The sequence below is a fragment of the Phyllostomus discolor genome, chromosome 5, assembly GCF_004126475.2.
Source record: "Phyllostomus discolor isolate MPI-MPIP mPhyDis1 chromosome 5, mPhyDis1.pri.v3, whole genome shotgun sequence".
NCBI classification, from domain to species: Eukaryota; Metazoa; Chordata; class Mammalia; order Chiroptera; family Phyllostomidae; genus Phyllostomus; species Phyllostomus discolor.
The window spans coordinates 88,965,451-88,983,319 of record NC_040907.2 but is presented as its reverse complement, the minus strand read 5'-3'; the positions used below and the strand labels follow the sequence as shown (position 1 = coordinate 88,983,319).

General features: G+C 37.2%; 1 protein-coding gene across 9 annotated transcripts in view; it reads left to right on the top strand.

The window, feature by feature from the left end:
• CAGE1 (cancer antigen 1) overlaps nucleotides 1-16,411 on the top strand; it is a 50,891-nt gene extending 34,480 nt beyond the window's left edge. For 4 of the 9 annotated variants that reach the window (XM_036026533.1, XM_036026535.1, XM_028513325.2 and 1 more), the window contains 3 exons: nucleotides 11,723-11,791; nucleotides 14,599-14,638; nucleotides 16,172-16,411. In XM_036026533.1, the coding sequence (XP_035882426.1) occupies nucleotides 11,723-11,791; nucleotides 14,599-14,638; nucleotides 16,172-16,207 (145 nt within the window). In that variant the 3' untranslated portion in view covers nucleotides 16,208-16,411. Of the gene's footprint in view, nucleotides 1-2; nucleotides 639-11,722; nucleotides 11,792-14,598; nucleotides 14,639-16,171 lie in introns of those variants that run through there. The other 5 variants (XM_036026528.1, XM_028513326.2, XM_036026530.1 and 2 more) reach the window with 3 other exon arrangements.
• Nucleotides 16,412-17,869: the final 1,458 nt, after the last annotated feature.

Here is a 17,869-nt window from a genome sequence, read left to right as displayed (position 1 = left end):
AGACTACTAGAAAGAAGAAAAATGTGAAGTTTTATAAATTAAGACCATTCTTCAATCATACAGTTAGTCTGCTGAATATCTGGACTATCTGAATCACCAGATTTTCATCTTCCTTTCTCAGAGATCTCTTTGATTTAGGGAAAGAGGAGCAGGGGATAAAGGAATTAGTGAGAAATATCCAAAAAGTTTGGAGGATATTGCTATAGTATTCAAGTAAAATAACCTTGAAATGCTTAGGATTTATTCACAAAAAATTTTTGAATGTACACCAAATGAACTATACATACATATATCAAGTACCAAATTAAACTTTCTCATTAAAATGAGATTTAGCTTGAAACACTCCCAAATTGGTGTTTTTAAATTCTGCAGTTTTCCCACTCATTTATTATCCTCATTTCTCATTCTCATTTCTCATATGCTTCTTCCTTCATCCTTCCTCCAATTTTATTTACACTGTGCTGGCTATCTCTAGAGCTTAAGCACTTCCAACCCTGCTGTAATGAGTTAGCCCTATAGAAATATGAACTTTCTATAGGGTTCATTCATTACCACATAATTGAAAGACAGCATAGGTATTTGTACTTTGAAAAGTTTGCTTTTGTTTTTCACTAGTGTTTGTAAGCAGAATGAATAATAAAAAAATTTTCTCACTTTTCAGAGTGATGCAGTCAAGTTTTAAATTTGGTCAGGGAGGAGGATGTTGTCATACACTCAAGAGAAGTAAAGTTAGACTCTCCCCTAATTTGGAACCAAGAAAACAGCCCACTCACCATGGTGTAGTGAAAATATAAAAGTAAAGAATGACCTAATATTTTAAAAACAATATCAAAGCATTACTTTGGCCATAATGCTTTGTCCCAGTTATTTTTAAAATTCAAAAAAGTTTAAAATTATATTTCAGTTGAGTAGTTGATCTGATTTGTGTTCAAGAAAAAATCTGGCATCTGAATTCCATAAACATTATTTAAAAGGTTGTCACCTGTGGTTGCTTTATTAGAATTGCCTTGAATGCTTCTTTAAAACTATCCAATGCTCAGGCTCTACTCCCAGATCAAATAAGCTAAAACACCTGGTGGGAACTGGGCATAGGTATATTCCAAATGATTTTAATGCCTGGACAGATGAATCACTGCCAGATATCACCTGGGTTGATTTGCTTTAAGTGATTAGGATTGTCATTTTTTTAAATCAAATATAGTCTGTTATATCCACAAACATCAGCATTATAATTTAATTATAGTGAATTAGTCCTGATCTCCTTAAAAGGAATATGCTGCTTCAAAAATTAGCAAATAGCCCTAGCTGCTGTGGCTGAGTGGATTGAGCACTGACCTACGAACTAAAGAACCAAAAATTAACAAATATATTCATCATCAGAGCAGCATTTCTTTAAATTGGTGGTAGTCTGTTAAAATCTAGCAGTATTTGAAATATCTTCAAATACATTCAAAGGCTATACTATAAGTTTTCAATTCACATACCTTGGGTTTCTTTAATTTTTAATTTTTCAGTGACAGTTGATGTATAATACTATGTTAGTTTCAGGTATATAACCCAGTGATTAGACATTTATATAACTTATGAATTATCCCAATAAATCTAGTACCCCATCTGACACCATACGTAGTTATTATTATACAATTGACTATATTCCCTATCCCATGCTTTACACCCCCATGACTATTCTGTAACTACCAATTTGTAGTTCTCAATCCCTTCACCTTTTTCACCCAGTCCCCCAACACCCTTCCCCCCCAGCAACTGTCAAATCTGTTCCCTGTGTCTATGGATCTGTTTCTGTCCTGCTTGTTTGTTTATTTTGATTTTCAGATTCCACATATAAGTGAAATTATCTGGCATTTGTCTTTGTCTGATTTATTTCACTCAGGCAAAATACCACCTAGGCCCATCCATGTTGTTGCACACTGAAGATTTTGTGGCTGAGTATTATTTCATTGTATATATGCACCACTTCTTATTTGTCCATTTATCTATTACTGGTCACTTAGGCTGCTTCCATGTCATAGCTATTGTAAATAATGCTGCAATGAACATATGGAAGTATATGTCTTTTGAATTTAGTGTTTTGATTTTGTTGGATAGATACCCAGAAGTGGAATTGCTGGGTCCTTCTTTGTTTCTTGTTATAGCCTTTGTCTGGTATAAATATTGCTACCCCAACTTTTAAATTTTTTATTTTCATTTTCATGATATATCTTTTTCTATTCCTATACATTAAGTCTATGTGTGTCTTTGGATCTGAAGTGAATATCTTGTAGATAGAACATGTAAGAGTCTTGTTTTGTTGTCCATTTAGCCACTGATTGTTTTTTGATTAAAGCATTTAATCCATCAGCATTTAAAATAATTGTTGATATGTATTTGTTACCATTTTATTATTCATATTTTAAATCTTTTTGTTCTTCTTAAAGAAGATTCTTTAACATTGTTTATAAGACTGGTTTGGGTGATGAACTCCTTCAGATTTTTTCCTGTCTGGGAAGCTATTTATCTATCCTTTGATTCTAAATGATATCCTCGCTGGTAGAGTAACCTTTATTATAGGTCCTTGCTTTTCATCACTTTGACTATTTCTTGCCAGTCCCTTCTGGCCTGCAATTTTTCTTTTGAGAAATCAATTGGAAATCATATGGAGCCCCTTTGTAGGTAACTAACTGTTTTTCTCTTGCTGCTTTTAAGATTCTGTTTGTCTTTAACCTTTGGCATTTTTTTGGTAGATTTGTTTTTATAATTATTCTTTTTACTAGTATATATTTCTGTGATACATGATTTGTGTATTGCCTTATGTGCTCACCACTATAAAAGTCAAATCATCTTCGATCCCCATATATTTGGCCAACTTTACCCTTTATTCCACCCTCCAGCCTCTTCCCTATGGTAACCACGACACTTGTCTGTGTCTATGAGTTTCAGTGTTATATTCCACATATCAGTGAAATTATATGTTCTTAGCTTTTTCTGGCTTATTTTTCTTAACACAATACTCTCAAGGTCCATTCATGTTGTCACAAATGGCAGTATTTCATCTTTTCTTATGGCTGAGTAGTATTCCACAGTATATACATGTACCACATCTTTTATCCAATCCTCTGTTGAAAACACTCTGGTTGTCTCCATGTGTTGGCCACAGTGAATAATGCTACAGTGAAAATAGGGGTGCAGCTTTTTTTGTAAAGATTTTATTTACTTATTTTTAGAGAGGGAAGGGGGGGGAGAGAGAGAGAGAGAAACATCAATACATCAATGTGCAGTTGCTAGGGGGCCTTGGCCCACAACCCAGGCATGTGCCCTGACTGGGAATGAAACCTGCGATGTATGGTTCTCGGCCCACACTCAATCCACTGAGCTACACCAGCCAGGGCAGGGGTGCATCTTTACAGAAATGTAGATTTGAACTCAAACATCAGAAACTACTTTAGATTAATAGACTTCAACTAAATACTTTTACTTAAAAACTAAGCTTGTCAGATTGAATTCGGAAAAACTACCTACTACTTACAAGAGACACATCTTATTTTTTTTAATTTAATAATTTTTTTGTATTTTTTTCCGTTACCATTTAGTCCCCTTATACCTGCCTCATGCTTGCAATCACTACACTATTGCCCATGTCCATGAGTCCTTTTTCCTTTTTGCTCAACAGACAGAACTTATGGGGACTTCTCTTCCTGGACTGGAACCCTGGGCTGGGAATCTTGATGTGGGGTTGGGATCCCTGGCTTCTCATGAGGAACCTCTGCTACCATGATAGCCCTCTCAATTTTTATCAGCCACATGTGAGTGTGGGACCAAATCATTTCAAATCTCCACCCCTTCTACCAGTCTTGATGTGTCTTCTTCTTTATGTCTTTAGTTATAGGACTTACGTTCAGCTAGATTTCAGGAGGTTCTGAATGATGGCTGTTCTGTAGTTTAATCATAATTTTGATGTGGTTGTGGGAGGTTCTAAGTACCATGTTTGCGCTGCCATCTTGACCTGCATTCCACATGCCTTGAGATTTAAAATCCGCTGTTTACTTATAAAAGTCATTAATGATATTCAATTTTTCTAAAAGACTAAACAAAGGTACTTGTTGAAGCCCACTTTGTATATGCAGCTAAAATGATCTTTTTGAAATATAAATCTAATCATTCCCTTTAAAACACTTTAGTGATTTTCCATCACCTTTGGTTACAGCAAAAATCCTTAGCAAGGCCTACAAGTTTCTGGTATATCTCCCACCTGTCTTTCCAGTCTCACCTCATCAATCCCTGCCTTGCTTTCAGCTACACTGAAGATATTTATAAATCCTCAAATGTACATTTTCTTTTGCTTCAGGGCTTTAGCATATGTTGTTCCACCTGGAGTGCTCAAGCTACTCTCACCCCAGTTATGTCCTACTATTCTTCAAATCTCTGCCCTTTCCTTTGAGGGACATTCACTGTCTTCCCAGTCTGAGAAAGCTTTCCCACACTGCTACAGAGATTCATGTGATTAAATCTTTCTGTCTCTCAAACACCACTTTCTCTAGCACCTGTGGCCAGTTCAGTTTCAGGTGTGGGAGTACCTGCCCCATATATTCCTGATTCTGGAATACATCTCCCTCCAAAATTTCAGAGTTGTTTTTCTTACTCCACTTCCCAGCACAAGTATGACATCATCTTAGTGAGAGGTGTATCCTTTTCCAAAAATTTCCCAGTTGAAATCCTGTCCTGGCATCCCATCTTATCCAGCATGCTACCCTGTTAGTCTTCTCATTTTGTTGATGATTTCCTCTGCTGTGCAGGAGCTTTTTTGTTTGGTGTAGTCCCACTTGTTTATTTTTGCTTTTGTTGCTTTTACTTTTGGTGTCAGATTTTAAAAAATCACCATGAAGATCTATGTCCCGGGCTGGCGTAGCTCAGTGGATTGAGCACGGGCTGCGAACCAAAGTGTTGCAGGTTCGATTCCCAGTCAGGGTACATGCCTGGGTTGCAGGCCATGACCCCCAACAACCGCACATTGATGTTTCTCCATCTATCTATCTATCTCCCTCCCTCCCTCCCTTCCCTCTCTAAAAATAAATAAATAAATAATCTTAAAAAAAAATATCTATGTCAAAGAACTTACCACCTATGTTTTCTTCTAGGAGTTTTATGGTTTCAGGTATTATGTTTAAGACTTTAATCTATTTTGAGTTGACTTTTGTGATAGGTATAAATAAGAACGATAGTGGTCCAGTTTCACTTTTTACCTTGTGACTGTCTAGTTTTCCCAACACCATGTATTAAAGAGACCGTCCTTTCCCCTACCATATATTCTTGGCTCCTTTGTAGTAAATTTATTGACCAGTAAGTGTGGGTTTACTTCTGGGCTCTATGTTCTATTCCACTGATCTATGTGTATCTTTTTATGCCAATGCCATTGTTTGCCATTCTGTGATTCATTGTTATAGTCTACACATTTTGAGGGTACTCATCAAAGTTGTCAACAGCAATGTATTTCCTATTTATCACTTTCTAGGGCCCAGTATCAACTGAGTCCTAGAAAAGTACCTCCAATGCCATGTCTCCTACAGACAAAGCTGAATTCAGAGAAAACAACTCACTGCCCTTTTACAGCAACTGTGGTTTCTACCCACATGAAGTTCCTGTAAATATTTTTCCATGCAAAGCCAAATCAGAAATTACAGAAAATTTCAGAATACAAATTTACAACCTTTCTTCCTAAGTTCTGTTGTAGTCTGAGTACAGAGTGATCAGCAATATTTGCTTGGCTTAAACATCCTATTAAAAACCCATGTGTTTATATTCCTTGATCACAGAGAATAAGGTGAACTTGTGTTTACCTCTGAAACTTATATACCCAACAAATAACCACATTTAAATATACAGCAAATTAAAATAATATTAATACTTTCCTAATTTATAGTCACAATTCTATTGTTCTTTTTTTTTACTTTTTTCTTTTTTAATGAGAAAAGGAGAGGTAAAAGCAAAAAGTAAAAGTAATATAAAAACAAATGTAAAACAGTAATGTAAAATAAAAATCTAAAAGTAAATGGTATTTCTTTGACTTCTTTTTCTTTTGTTTTAATGAAAAAGGGTGGGCACAAGAAAAGGAGAGGCAAAAGTCAATGGCAGAACAATAATTCTGGCAGACTGAAAAATGGCCCCTTCTCACCCTTGAAACCTGTGAGTGCTACCTTACATGGCAAAAATGTATAAGTTTTATCTCAAAATAATAATTCTATTAATGTAACTCAACATATTTTTAAATATTAAAAAGTGAGAAGCATATAATTATTTTCAATAGTCACATAAAAATCCAACATCCATTCTTGATTTTAAAAAATTCTAAACAAACTAGGGAAGATGGGAACTTAATATGGTAAAGAGCATCTATAAAAAGTACTACTAAAATCATACTTAATGGTGAAAGACTGAATACTTTCTCAAGATCAGAAAGTATTCTTCTATTCACATTGTACTGAAGTCCTGACCAGTAAAATAAAAACGAAATAAAAGGCATCTAGGTCGGACATAAAGAAGCAAAAATAAATTTACTTTCTAGATGACATGATGATCTATATAGAAAAATCTGATGAAATCTACAAAAAAATACTAGGACTATTAAGTGAGATTAAGCAAAGTTTAGGATGCAAGATTAATGTGCAAAAATCTATTATATTTCTATATACTAATGATAGATAATGAGAAATTTAAACTTAAAAAATAAAAACATTTCCAATAGCACTAAAAATATGAACCACATAGGGAGAGATTTGACAAGAGATGTAAAAGACCTATACACTGGAAAGTATTAAACATCGCTGAGAGAGAAAAAGATGACTGAAATATACAGAGAAGTATACCTTTTTCATGGATCTTAAGACTTAGTGTTGTTCAGATTTCATTTCCCAAGCTGATTGATAAATTAAATGCAATCCCAATCAAAATCCCAGCAGGCTTTTTTTTTTTTAAGATTTTTATTTATTTATTTTTAGAGAGGGAAGGGAGTGGGAGAGAGAGAGAGAGAGAGAGAGAGACATCAATGTGCGGTTGCTGGGGGTTATGGCCTGCAACCCAGGAATGTACCTTGGCTGGGAATCGAACCCGGGACACTTTGGTTCCCAGCCCGCGCTCAATCCACTGAGCTACGCCAGCCAGGGCTAAAATCCCAGCAGGCTTTTAAAACAAAAATTGACAAGCTGATTCCAAAATTCACATGGAAAATCAAAGGACATAGAATAGCCAAAACTATTCTGATAAAGAAGGACAAAATTGGAGGTCAAACATGATTTTAAGACTTTTCATAAAGCTATAATAATCAAAACATTGTGGCATTGGTATAAAAACAGAAGATCAAAGAAACAGAATAGAGAGTTCAGATATAAATTCACACTTATCAGGTGACTGATTTTTGACAAGTGTGCAAAGGCAGTAAAGTGGAGAGAGGATAGTTTTTTCAATAAGCAGTGCTGAAATAATTGGATATCCATTTGAAAAACAAAAATCAAATACCCTTTGATTTATACCTTCTATCACATACAAATATAACTCAAAACGGATACTATACCTAAACATAAGAGCTGAAGTATAAAACTTCTAAAAGAAAATAGGAAAAATTTGGGTTAGGCACTAATTTAGATAAGACACTAAAAGTATGATCCATAAAATAAAATTTTGATAATTGGCCTTCATCAAAATTAAAAACTTCTTTTAAAGACTACTCTTAAGAAAACGAAAAGATTAGCCTCCATCTGAAAGAACATATATCCAGAATATATAACAAATTCTCAAAACTCAATAATAAGAAAACAACCAATAAAAATGGGCAAAGATTTGAACAGACACTTCACCAGGAAGACATATGGATGACAAGTCAGCATGTGAAATGATATTCAATTCAACATGATTAAGAGGCAAATTAAAATTGTAATGAATACAACTGCACACCTATTAGAATGTCTAAAAGACTGACCATACCAAGTTGGCGAGGATGTCGAGACTGAAGCACTCATAGCCTCCTGGTGGGAATGCAGTATGGCACAATCACTTTGAAAAACAGTTTGGCAGCTACTTAAAAGATTTAATATACACCACCCTATGAGTCAGCCACCCACTCCAGTGTGTTGATTCAAAAATATAAAAACATGTATTTACACAAAGATGAACTTTCGTAACAGCTTTATTTGTGATATCTCTAGACTGTAAACAACCCAAATATTCGTCAAATGGTGAGACAATGAACAAATTATGATATAGCTACACAGTGGAATACTACTCAGCAATAAAACAATAAGTGAAATTGCATGCAACAACATGGATGAATCTCAAAATAATTAGGTTGAGTGTAAGATTCTATTATATAAAATTCTAGGTAATGCAAACTAGTCTATAGTGAAAACTGATCGGTAGTTTTCTGGTGATGTGGGGGCAAAAGGGATGGGAGGGAGGAGAAACAAAGGTATATAAGAAAAATTTCAATGGCAATGTATATGTTGATTGTGACAATTGTTTCCCAGTTGTATCTATGATGACTTCTGTCCCAGAAAAAGTCCAGCCATTGTTAATACAATGAGAATGGTTTGTGTGACATTGATGTAACCTGGCAGCCATGGAGAGTGGACTGGAATGCATGTATGAATAATGACTTCAGTGTACTAGTCAGTAGGGGGGCAGTAGATGCATTGAGCGAGCATGTGTACTGTGTGGCCATAGCATTCAAAATGACTGAACACGTAGAGCAATGAATTTGCGACAAATTTTGCATTAAGTTTGAGCATTCTTCCATGGAAACCATTCGGATAAGTCAGAAGTCCACAGCTATAGGCAACTGGTGATTGGCAGCTTCATCACACAACATTCCTGCTCATGCATTACACACATCTTGTAGTTTTCTGGTGAAACATTCTGGGCCCCCCTAGGGCCCAGATTTGGTGTCCTGCGACTTCTGCCTTTTCCCAAAACTAAAATCCCCTTTGAAATGGAAGAGACTTCAGACCATCAGTGAGATTCAGGAAAATATGGTGGGCAGCTGATAGCAATTGGGAGAACTGTGTGAGGTTCCAAGGTACCTACTCTGAAAGGGACTGAGGTGTCATTGTCCTATGTACAATGTTTCTTATATCTTGTATCTTGTATCATCTTCAGTAAGTGTATCTATTTTTCATATTACCTTCTGGACAGAACTCATATATGTTAAAATATCAAATAGTACATTTTAAATATGTGCAAACTCTATGGAGGGTAAGTCTGATTTCTACTGCCAAGTGAGGAGATGTCTCCACTTCCAAGTGGGAGATCATGCCACCTGATTGCATGGTATAGTCAGCACCATCATTCCACTGTATGCTGTTGCTTTGTTTGCCTGGCTCTCTGCATGGGCTGTTGGTGCCCTTCAAGATAAGACATCGGTTCCTACACAGTAAACCAAGGATCTCCATATACTTAGGCTCAGGTTGGAGCTTTTTGCCCTCAGCTCTGTAGACAGAAACACTGTGTATGAATATATTTCACTGGTGCTTTGTTCATACCTGGAAAAACTCTTTCTGTCTTTGGGTATCCTTTTCCCCCACGAGTTGGGTCTTTTTTTTTTCCAATCCTAGAAATACAAAAGATTTAGTCCGTGCCATTTCTCTGATAATAAAATATGATAGACTAAGGCTTGGTATACAGAGGGCCGACCTATTTAATAAATATTGTCATGATTTCTTGGGTTGGACAACTTCTCATTTTTAACCCTTTGAAAACAAAAGCATGATAGCTCTGGACAATAAGGCAGAGGTTTCAAAATGACACCCTACAAATTATAGCCTGAGGCAGATAGATGTGTTTTGTTTGGTCCATACAACATTTAAAATATTTTTGAATTATTGCCAAAATTTTAAGAGGACAATTCCCTATAAAAAGTTAGATTTCCCTCTCTTTAAAAACAGACCTGACATCATTGCTGCAACATTCTCACATGGCGACATTTGGCAAGATCTGAACAGCAACTTCTTCCTTTGGGCAGGGAATGGGGTATGTGATCTCTGGTTTGTCCAAATGCACATTTACTGGGCTTCTATCATGTCACATTCTTGCCTGACACTCTCATTGAATTTGAGGTTATAACCCCTACAACAGAATTGCCTTTGCCTTAAGGATCTGTTTACCCTCTATAGCAGGCTGAGTAATGGCCCCTGAAAATATCCAAATCCTGATATCTGGACTCTGTAAATATTTCTTTACATGATAAAAGAGATTTTTCAAATGTGATTAAATTGAGGATCTTGATCTGGAGAGATTATCCTGGATTTTGCAACCAGGCCCTAAATGCAATTACAATTGTTCTTACAAGAGGGAAGAAGAAGGAAATTTGATGACATGAAAAGGCAATGTGGCCATAGAAACAGGTGGAGAAAAGCCAGTGTGATGAGAAGGGCCATGAGCCAGGGAAGGAGGACAGCTTCCAGAAGATGGTAAAAACAAGGCAAGGGACTCACCTCTAGAGCCTCTGGAGAGAGCATTTCCTTGCAATTCACCTTCATATCAGCCCAGCAGAACTGATTTCAGATTTCTGACTTCCAGAACAATGGGAGAATAAATTTGTGTTGTTTGAAGCCACCAAATTTGTGGTAATTTGTTACAGCAGTCACAGAGAATTAATGCACCCTCCATGGATGGGAATGTGAGTTTGGGAGGAGACTATCTTCATTGAATTTACCCTCCTACAGTAGGCAAGGAAACCCACTAGTATTTCTTTTGCTAAAAGCCATATAAACAAAACACAGTAAATTTCTAGCAGGCCACTTGAATGCTATGATCCTTCCTGTAATACTGTTGCACATTTTCCTATGTTAAAGCAGTTCATAGCTCAGGGGTATTATTTTTAACAGGTTACCCCCAGGATCATGTTGGGTTTACTCATAAAGAGTGATCAATTCTCTACCCATCATGTAAATGAATAAAACACCTAAATATCACTTTATAGGTTTATTACTATCTACTTTGCTTCATCACCACTGGAACTTACAATGGGAAAAGCTGATTAAATAATCTGAGTTGCTAGGAAAGAATCCCAAATACTTACAGTGAGATGGATGTGTAACAGTGAGAATTTGTAACCCATTCCATCATTCTTTTGCCATCATTTCTGTAAGTGCTGACTCTGACTAATATGTAGCTTGAGGATAGACAGCATGTTTGTATAAGAATACTAGGAACTAATTTCAAAAGATACAGACTTGGACCCTCAGGCATCCCAGTTCCAGGAGATTTACTGACCTTCATCTGTGGAGCCAGGATGACATGAAGCCAGGATGATGTGAATCCAGAAGGACTAAACCTGGATGATGCATACTGGACTGTCTCTTGTCTTAAAAGAATGGACTGTGCTTGTCAGCACATAGATAACTTTTCAAACCCCTCCCTTGATCTCTTTGTTCTGTTCCCCTTTCCCTCCTAATAAAAACCTCTGCCTCCACTGAGATGTGGAGATGTTTTGAGACATGAGTCCCCCATCTTCTAGATGGCCAGCGTCTGAATTAACCACTTTCCTTTATACCAGCACCTGCCTCTCAAATATTGGCTTTTGTAGCAGCAGAAGCTGGACCTGTGCTCAATTACAGATGTATGATGTGGAGAAAGCTAGATCACATTTGAATTTATCTATTCAAATCCTCCAATGAATCTATAAAATACTGGTTTACGGAAGTCACTTTTAGTCATAAATTTGAATTGTTTCTTCTCTCAGTTTAGAAGAGAGAAATAAACATTTGGAAGATTTAATTAAGAGGCCCAGAGATAGAGTCAGAAAAGCAAGGTAAGTTTTTTTGTTCTTTTTATAAATAATGTCTTTAACTTTAGAATATATGTATAATAATTAGTAATACATTAAACTTTTAAAAATTTTTATTTATTGATTTTAGAGAGAGTATGGGAGAGGGGCAGAAAGAGAGAGGGAGGGAGGAACATGGACTTGTTGTTACACTTATCTGTGCATTCACTGGTTGACTCTGGTCTGTGCCCTGACCTGGGAATTGAACCTACAACCTTGGTGTATAGAGACAATACTCTAACCAACTGAGCTACTGAGCTGGGGCCTAAGTCATACATTTTTAAAGGCTTTTCTTCTTACCTCAATTTAAGGTAAATAAGCTATTATATGAATGTGCTTGTTTTTTATTTGTTTGTTTGCCTAGCACAAAATAGTTTCTTGATAAATTTTTTTTGTATGATCTGAATTGGAAAGCCAGATTCCCTGCCTTTCATGGAACTTCTGATCACTTCTAAGGAAGACACTATAAAAATTATGAATTAAGATTTTGTCTGCAATAAAACAGCTTACTGTGTTATAAATATATAGCAGACAATATTTTCTTACACTAATGTTAACTCTTGTCAGTATTTGATGCTACAAGATATATTTGCCAAGCTAATGGGGTTAAGACTATTGTAGGATTTTAAAATCAGACTGTTCCTGGCCTAATTCCTGAGGTGCTAACATTTACTAATTCCCATAATGAGAGTGAGTTTTTCCCCTGTGCAGAGGTTTGAAGGACTTGTTTCATGATTCATATCCCTTGGCCAGATCCAATATATATATAAAACATAGTTGCATTTGCAAATGGTATGCTAAACCAACATGACCCATGATATAATCAAAATGCAAATTTAATGTCCACTAGCTTTAGTTGGTGGACACCACCTGCCCTTGGAAGTCAGTTTTTGCTCTCTTTGCTCACAACCTCCTCCATTTACAGCAAGAGAGAGGTAAAGTAAGGCTGTAGACATCCTTATGTGGCTGGGTGGCTGCAGAATCTCTGGGCTTGGCAAATGGCTAAAGCTGATTCTCTGTGTTTGGAGCTTGCCTTTTCTAAGGACCTCTGTCCTACAATTCCCTTGACTCAGGGTGATGCATCTGTCCTCCAGTGGTTACTTGATATTTCTTCATCAGCCCTAAAGAATTAGGTGTTCCCTTTCAGCTAGCTTCTTGCTTCTGGTCCCTTCCAGGCAGCCTTGGGCAGAGCCCAGATAACTCAGCTCTCACCTGCATGGTTCTTAAGAAACTATGACATACACCTTTTGTGTTGATTGCAACCTCAAAGAGACTAGGCCGCCCCAACGCAGCCCCTCTATCCTTGTGCTGCCACATCTTGCTTTATTTCACTGTCTCAGGCATGAGTGCATCACATCCTGTTTCACAACTTTTAGGAAAAGAATTTCAAAGCTCTTTAGGTGATCTCCTGGAAACCCCTCACAAGCAGTTAGGTAAAAGAGGTAGAATTACTTAGGGGTAATGGGAGCTCACAACCTGACAGAGTCAAAGAACTCTCTTCTCTCCTCTTCCCCACTCTCTGCCAAGATTTTTCTTATACTAATGTTAGCTGTAATGTTACACTAATATAAACGCTTGGCTGAGAAAGGAGGAGGAGAAGTTCTACTTTTGAATGAAGATTAAAGGGTTAATATTTAAGACTGAACATTCTGCTTACTGAATTGAGATTGTGTTTATGCCTCATGGTGAGGACTAACTGTTACCTTAGAGTGAGTAAAAAAAAAAAAAATCATTGTGCAGTCAGCCAATGGCAAAGGAAAAGCTTCCCCACCCGAGAGACAAAAGTCTGAAGTAGAAGGAGGAGGCAGACACTAAATTTGCATTTTTATTATATCATGGGTCATGTTTATTTAGCATACCACTTGCAAATACACCTATGTTTTAAAAATCAAACCCTTTAGCAGATTTATACTAGTATTTGCAAAGTGATAGATTAACTATAATTTTTTTCTTAATATGAAAGAGTATGAGCTGATGCTTGGTATATCACAGATGCTCAGTAATTGCTAATTTAAACTGAATGTGAATATTCTGACTTGCTGAGAGAATCTGTGAAATACTTTTTTCTAGAATTATCTTAAAATATGAAAATTTACATATAAATGTACACATTTTTCCCTGGTTCAGATATTTGTTTACTGTATAAATAACACACCTATTTTCACAACAAATTTGAGGCCCATTTGTATAGATTAAGCTTGGCTTTGAAGCAAGGGGGTGAGGTAGAGCACAAGAGTAATTAAGACTCTTAGAAAACTTAAGACTTACATCAGCCTTCAGCCACCACTGTTTACGAAGCCTTTCATTGGCTGACTGACCACACTGAATTCAGCATGGGAACATTACCTCTGCATCATCTCAAAATTATGATACTGCTTTTGCCAATAATCTTCAGTAGAGGAAAAAGTGGGATATAGGGAGAGAAAAGTGGGCACTTTAATAGCCTTAGATGTCTTATTTTTGCTTCTAGTTCTTATAATCACTTTCAAGGAAATGTGTTAGGTCCTCAAGTCATAGCCATAATTTTATCCTAAGTAAATCTATAAGAATGTTAAAACATAATGAGATTGTGACTCAGTATATTTACTTAATTACAGTGAAAATGATTCATACATACTGAAAAGCTTTATCTTAATCTTTTAGGGTCTTATAGTTCTACACCAAATGTCAATTCCTCCTTGAGTGAGGGAAAGAATATATTAAATAACAGCATACTTGGTTCACTATATATTTTAGCTGTCCACACCATCACCACCTCTTTTATATATATTTTCCTCTTCTATTTCCTACAGACCAAGAAGATTAGAAAATCATCCAAAATTCATGACCATGGTAGGTCATAATGATGACCATTATAATGATGATCATTATATCATATTATATAATGATTATATCATCACATTATATAATAACATGGAATGTTATATTGCCATGTATTTTGACAATAACACAAGAGTAGATATTAGTTCCTGAAGTTACATTTCAGTAGTGTTCAGCTTAGCTTTTCCCCTCTATCCTCAAATGAGGGCCCCTTTGACCTCTGATCATAGTTCATCCTGTGATTGGAAGCCCCTCCCTCTCGACCTTTCCTTAACTCCATTCCCCACAGCTACTGCTTCACATGAAGCCCTCATCATTTTTCTTTTGGCCCACCACAGTCATCTTTTAACTGGAGTTTCTGCCTCCAGTTTTGCTCCCTGCCTTCTGTCTTCCACAGAGTAGAGAAAGTGCTATTTCAGAGGCAAAATATGATTATACCCTTCCTCTACATAAACCCTTCAGTGATTCTCAGTTGCATTCAGGATCAAATCCAGTCTTCTTAACCTAGCACATAAGGTCCTCTATGGTCTAGCTTTTTTCTTCCTATCCAGTCTTCTCATTCACTGCTTCCTCCTTGTCATTCACTATACACACCAACCATGTCTAACCACTTGAAACTTTCTAAACATACCATTATTTTTATGCCTTCTGGTTATTGCCCGTTCAGCTTCCCCTACCTAGAATGCTCTTCCTCCTGCTTCAGTTCCCACCTCACAATTACTTGCTGCTTAAGCTCCATCTCCCCTATGAAGCCTTTCCTGTCCCGTCTACCAGATGGAACTGACTTGCTTCCTCCCATGTTTCTACACTGTAACCTCTGATGCAAAAACACCCCTAATATTTCATTACAATTCTCTGCTTACCTGTCTCTTGACTAGTACTCTTTTAGTGCAGGAATTGTCTCACATTTATCTTGGTATCCCCAAACACCTATTCCATAATAAGTGCTAAACAGGAGTGAATGTCAGACTGACTTGGGACCCAGGACCAAAGTTATACTTGCTAGTGTAATTTCTAATAGAAGATACAGCTGCTGCTGCCGCTGCCTCTGTCTGGCCCCAGGCCATGGATATGTATTCATAAATATCATGGCCTACTTGTGAAACAGCTCTGTGGAGGAGTACAATCAAAGGTCTTTACTCTGTATGCCCCATTGAGACCCAGCTGTTGGAATAGTTGAGTTATGAGGACATCTTAATACTACCAATTCTTAGTTATACTAAGAACAGTATATAACTGTGCTGGTGAGTCACTTTGTGGACTGTAAGATGCTTGCTTCTATTCCTTTTTCATCATTCTGCCAGCTGGCAGCCAAGCCAAGTAAAATGAAACACAACCAGCCTTGTTCCTTATTATGTTCTTTAATGGGAAAAAGCTGAAACAAACAAAAATAATGATTAAAATCTAGTATTGGTATTATTTATTACCTTCATTTATCTATAGGTTTTCTTTGTATCACTTTTCCCTGTGTAATCAACAATCAGCTATTCTGTCACTGAATGCCTGTCTTTCCTTAAAACTTAACTTTTTTCCTTTTATTTATAGATGCCAGATATTTTGGAAGGAAGTAAAATGATTTAGATTAAACAGGACTGAAGATTAAACATTAATCATTTTTGTCAACCACTCCAGGAGCAGAGTCACTTAGTACCCAGATCAACTTGTACAAATGATACATTAAAATTGCATAAATGGTGAAATTCTACATTCCAAAAAATGTGATTACTTTCTAAATTCGTCCTGTAGACAAACATATTCTACTTTAATAAAACTAGATGAATACAATAGCTTATTTTGGACATTTTCCCAATGTCCATTTTCATTTTCACAGAATATCATTCTCATATTATCAGGTCTTTAACGACACATAAAAATAGTCATGTATCTCATTTCAACCATCTTTTCCCCACTGCAGGACATCCTTTTTCTTTCTAGGCAGGTAGGCTCTGCCTACTGGTAACCAGATTTAAAGGGACACTAATTTGAAATCCTTTGGAATTAAACCCCATATGAAAGGAGAGGACTGGTCTTTTGAGACCTAACCTTTCTAATTTCCACCTTAACATAGTTTTGGGGAATTAGTTCTAAATTTAAACAAAGGAAGCAGAAATATCTGATTTTGTAAGATGTATCGAAAAGATATCTGAACATAACATACTTATTTTCCTTTTTGATAAATCTCAGAGCCAGGACAGAGATATAAGTGTTGAATCAAAAATATACCTTGAAGAACTTCTGGCCAAGATGGAGGCATAGGTAGACACACTGTGCCTCCTTATACAACCAAGATAGGGACAACGACAATTTAGAAACAGAATAACAACCAAAACCGACAGAAAATTGAATTGTATGGAAGTCGAACAACCAAGGAGTTAAAATAGACATGTTCATCCAGACTGGTAGGAGCGGAGTCAGGCAGCCGGGTGGAGAGGGGTTGCGTGCCACAAAGAGCATTGGGACCAGGCTTGTAAGACTGCAACAGGTGGACCCTGGGTGTGCAAGTGGCGGCTGGCAAACCCCAGCTGAGGGGTGGCAACTGGCAGACCCAGCAAGTTGGTGATTGTGAAACAAGGCACTGCGCCCAACCCAGGATCACAGCGCTGAGAAACAGAGCCTTGGGGCACTGATTGAAAACACCTGTGGGGATTGAGGTGCAGGGAGAGACTCCCAGCTTCACAGGAGAGGCCGTTGGAAAGACCCATAGGGTGCACAAGCCCACCCACATGGGAATTGGCACCACAGGGCCCCAGTTTGCTTGGGGGAATCGGCGGAAGGAACTGAAGCCCCACGGAGAGCGGAGCAAGTGCCATTGTTCCGTCTTGGACCCCGCCCCACATACAGCATCACAACCCAGTGACTGGGTTGCCCCACCCTGGTGAACACCTAAAGCTCCACCCCTCATATGTAACAGGCACGACCAGACCAAAGGAAAAAAAAAGATGCTCAGACAGAAAAAAGCCCCAGAACCGATCCTTTTAAGTGACCAAGAGATAGCCAACCTATTAGATGGACGGTTCAAAACACTGGTGATCAGGATGCTCACAGAATTGGTTGATTTTGGTCACAAATTAGATGAAAAAATGAAGGCTACGCTAAGTGAAATGAAGAAAAATGCACAGGGAACCAACAGTGATCGAATGAAAGCTGGGTCTCACATCAGTGGAGTGGACCAGAAGGAAGAAAGAAACGTACAATCAGAAAAGAATGAAGAAACAAGAATTCAAAAAAATGAGGAGAGGCTTA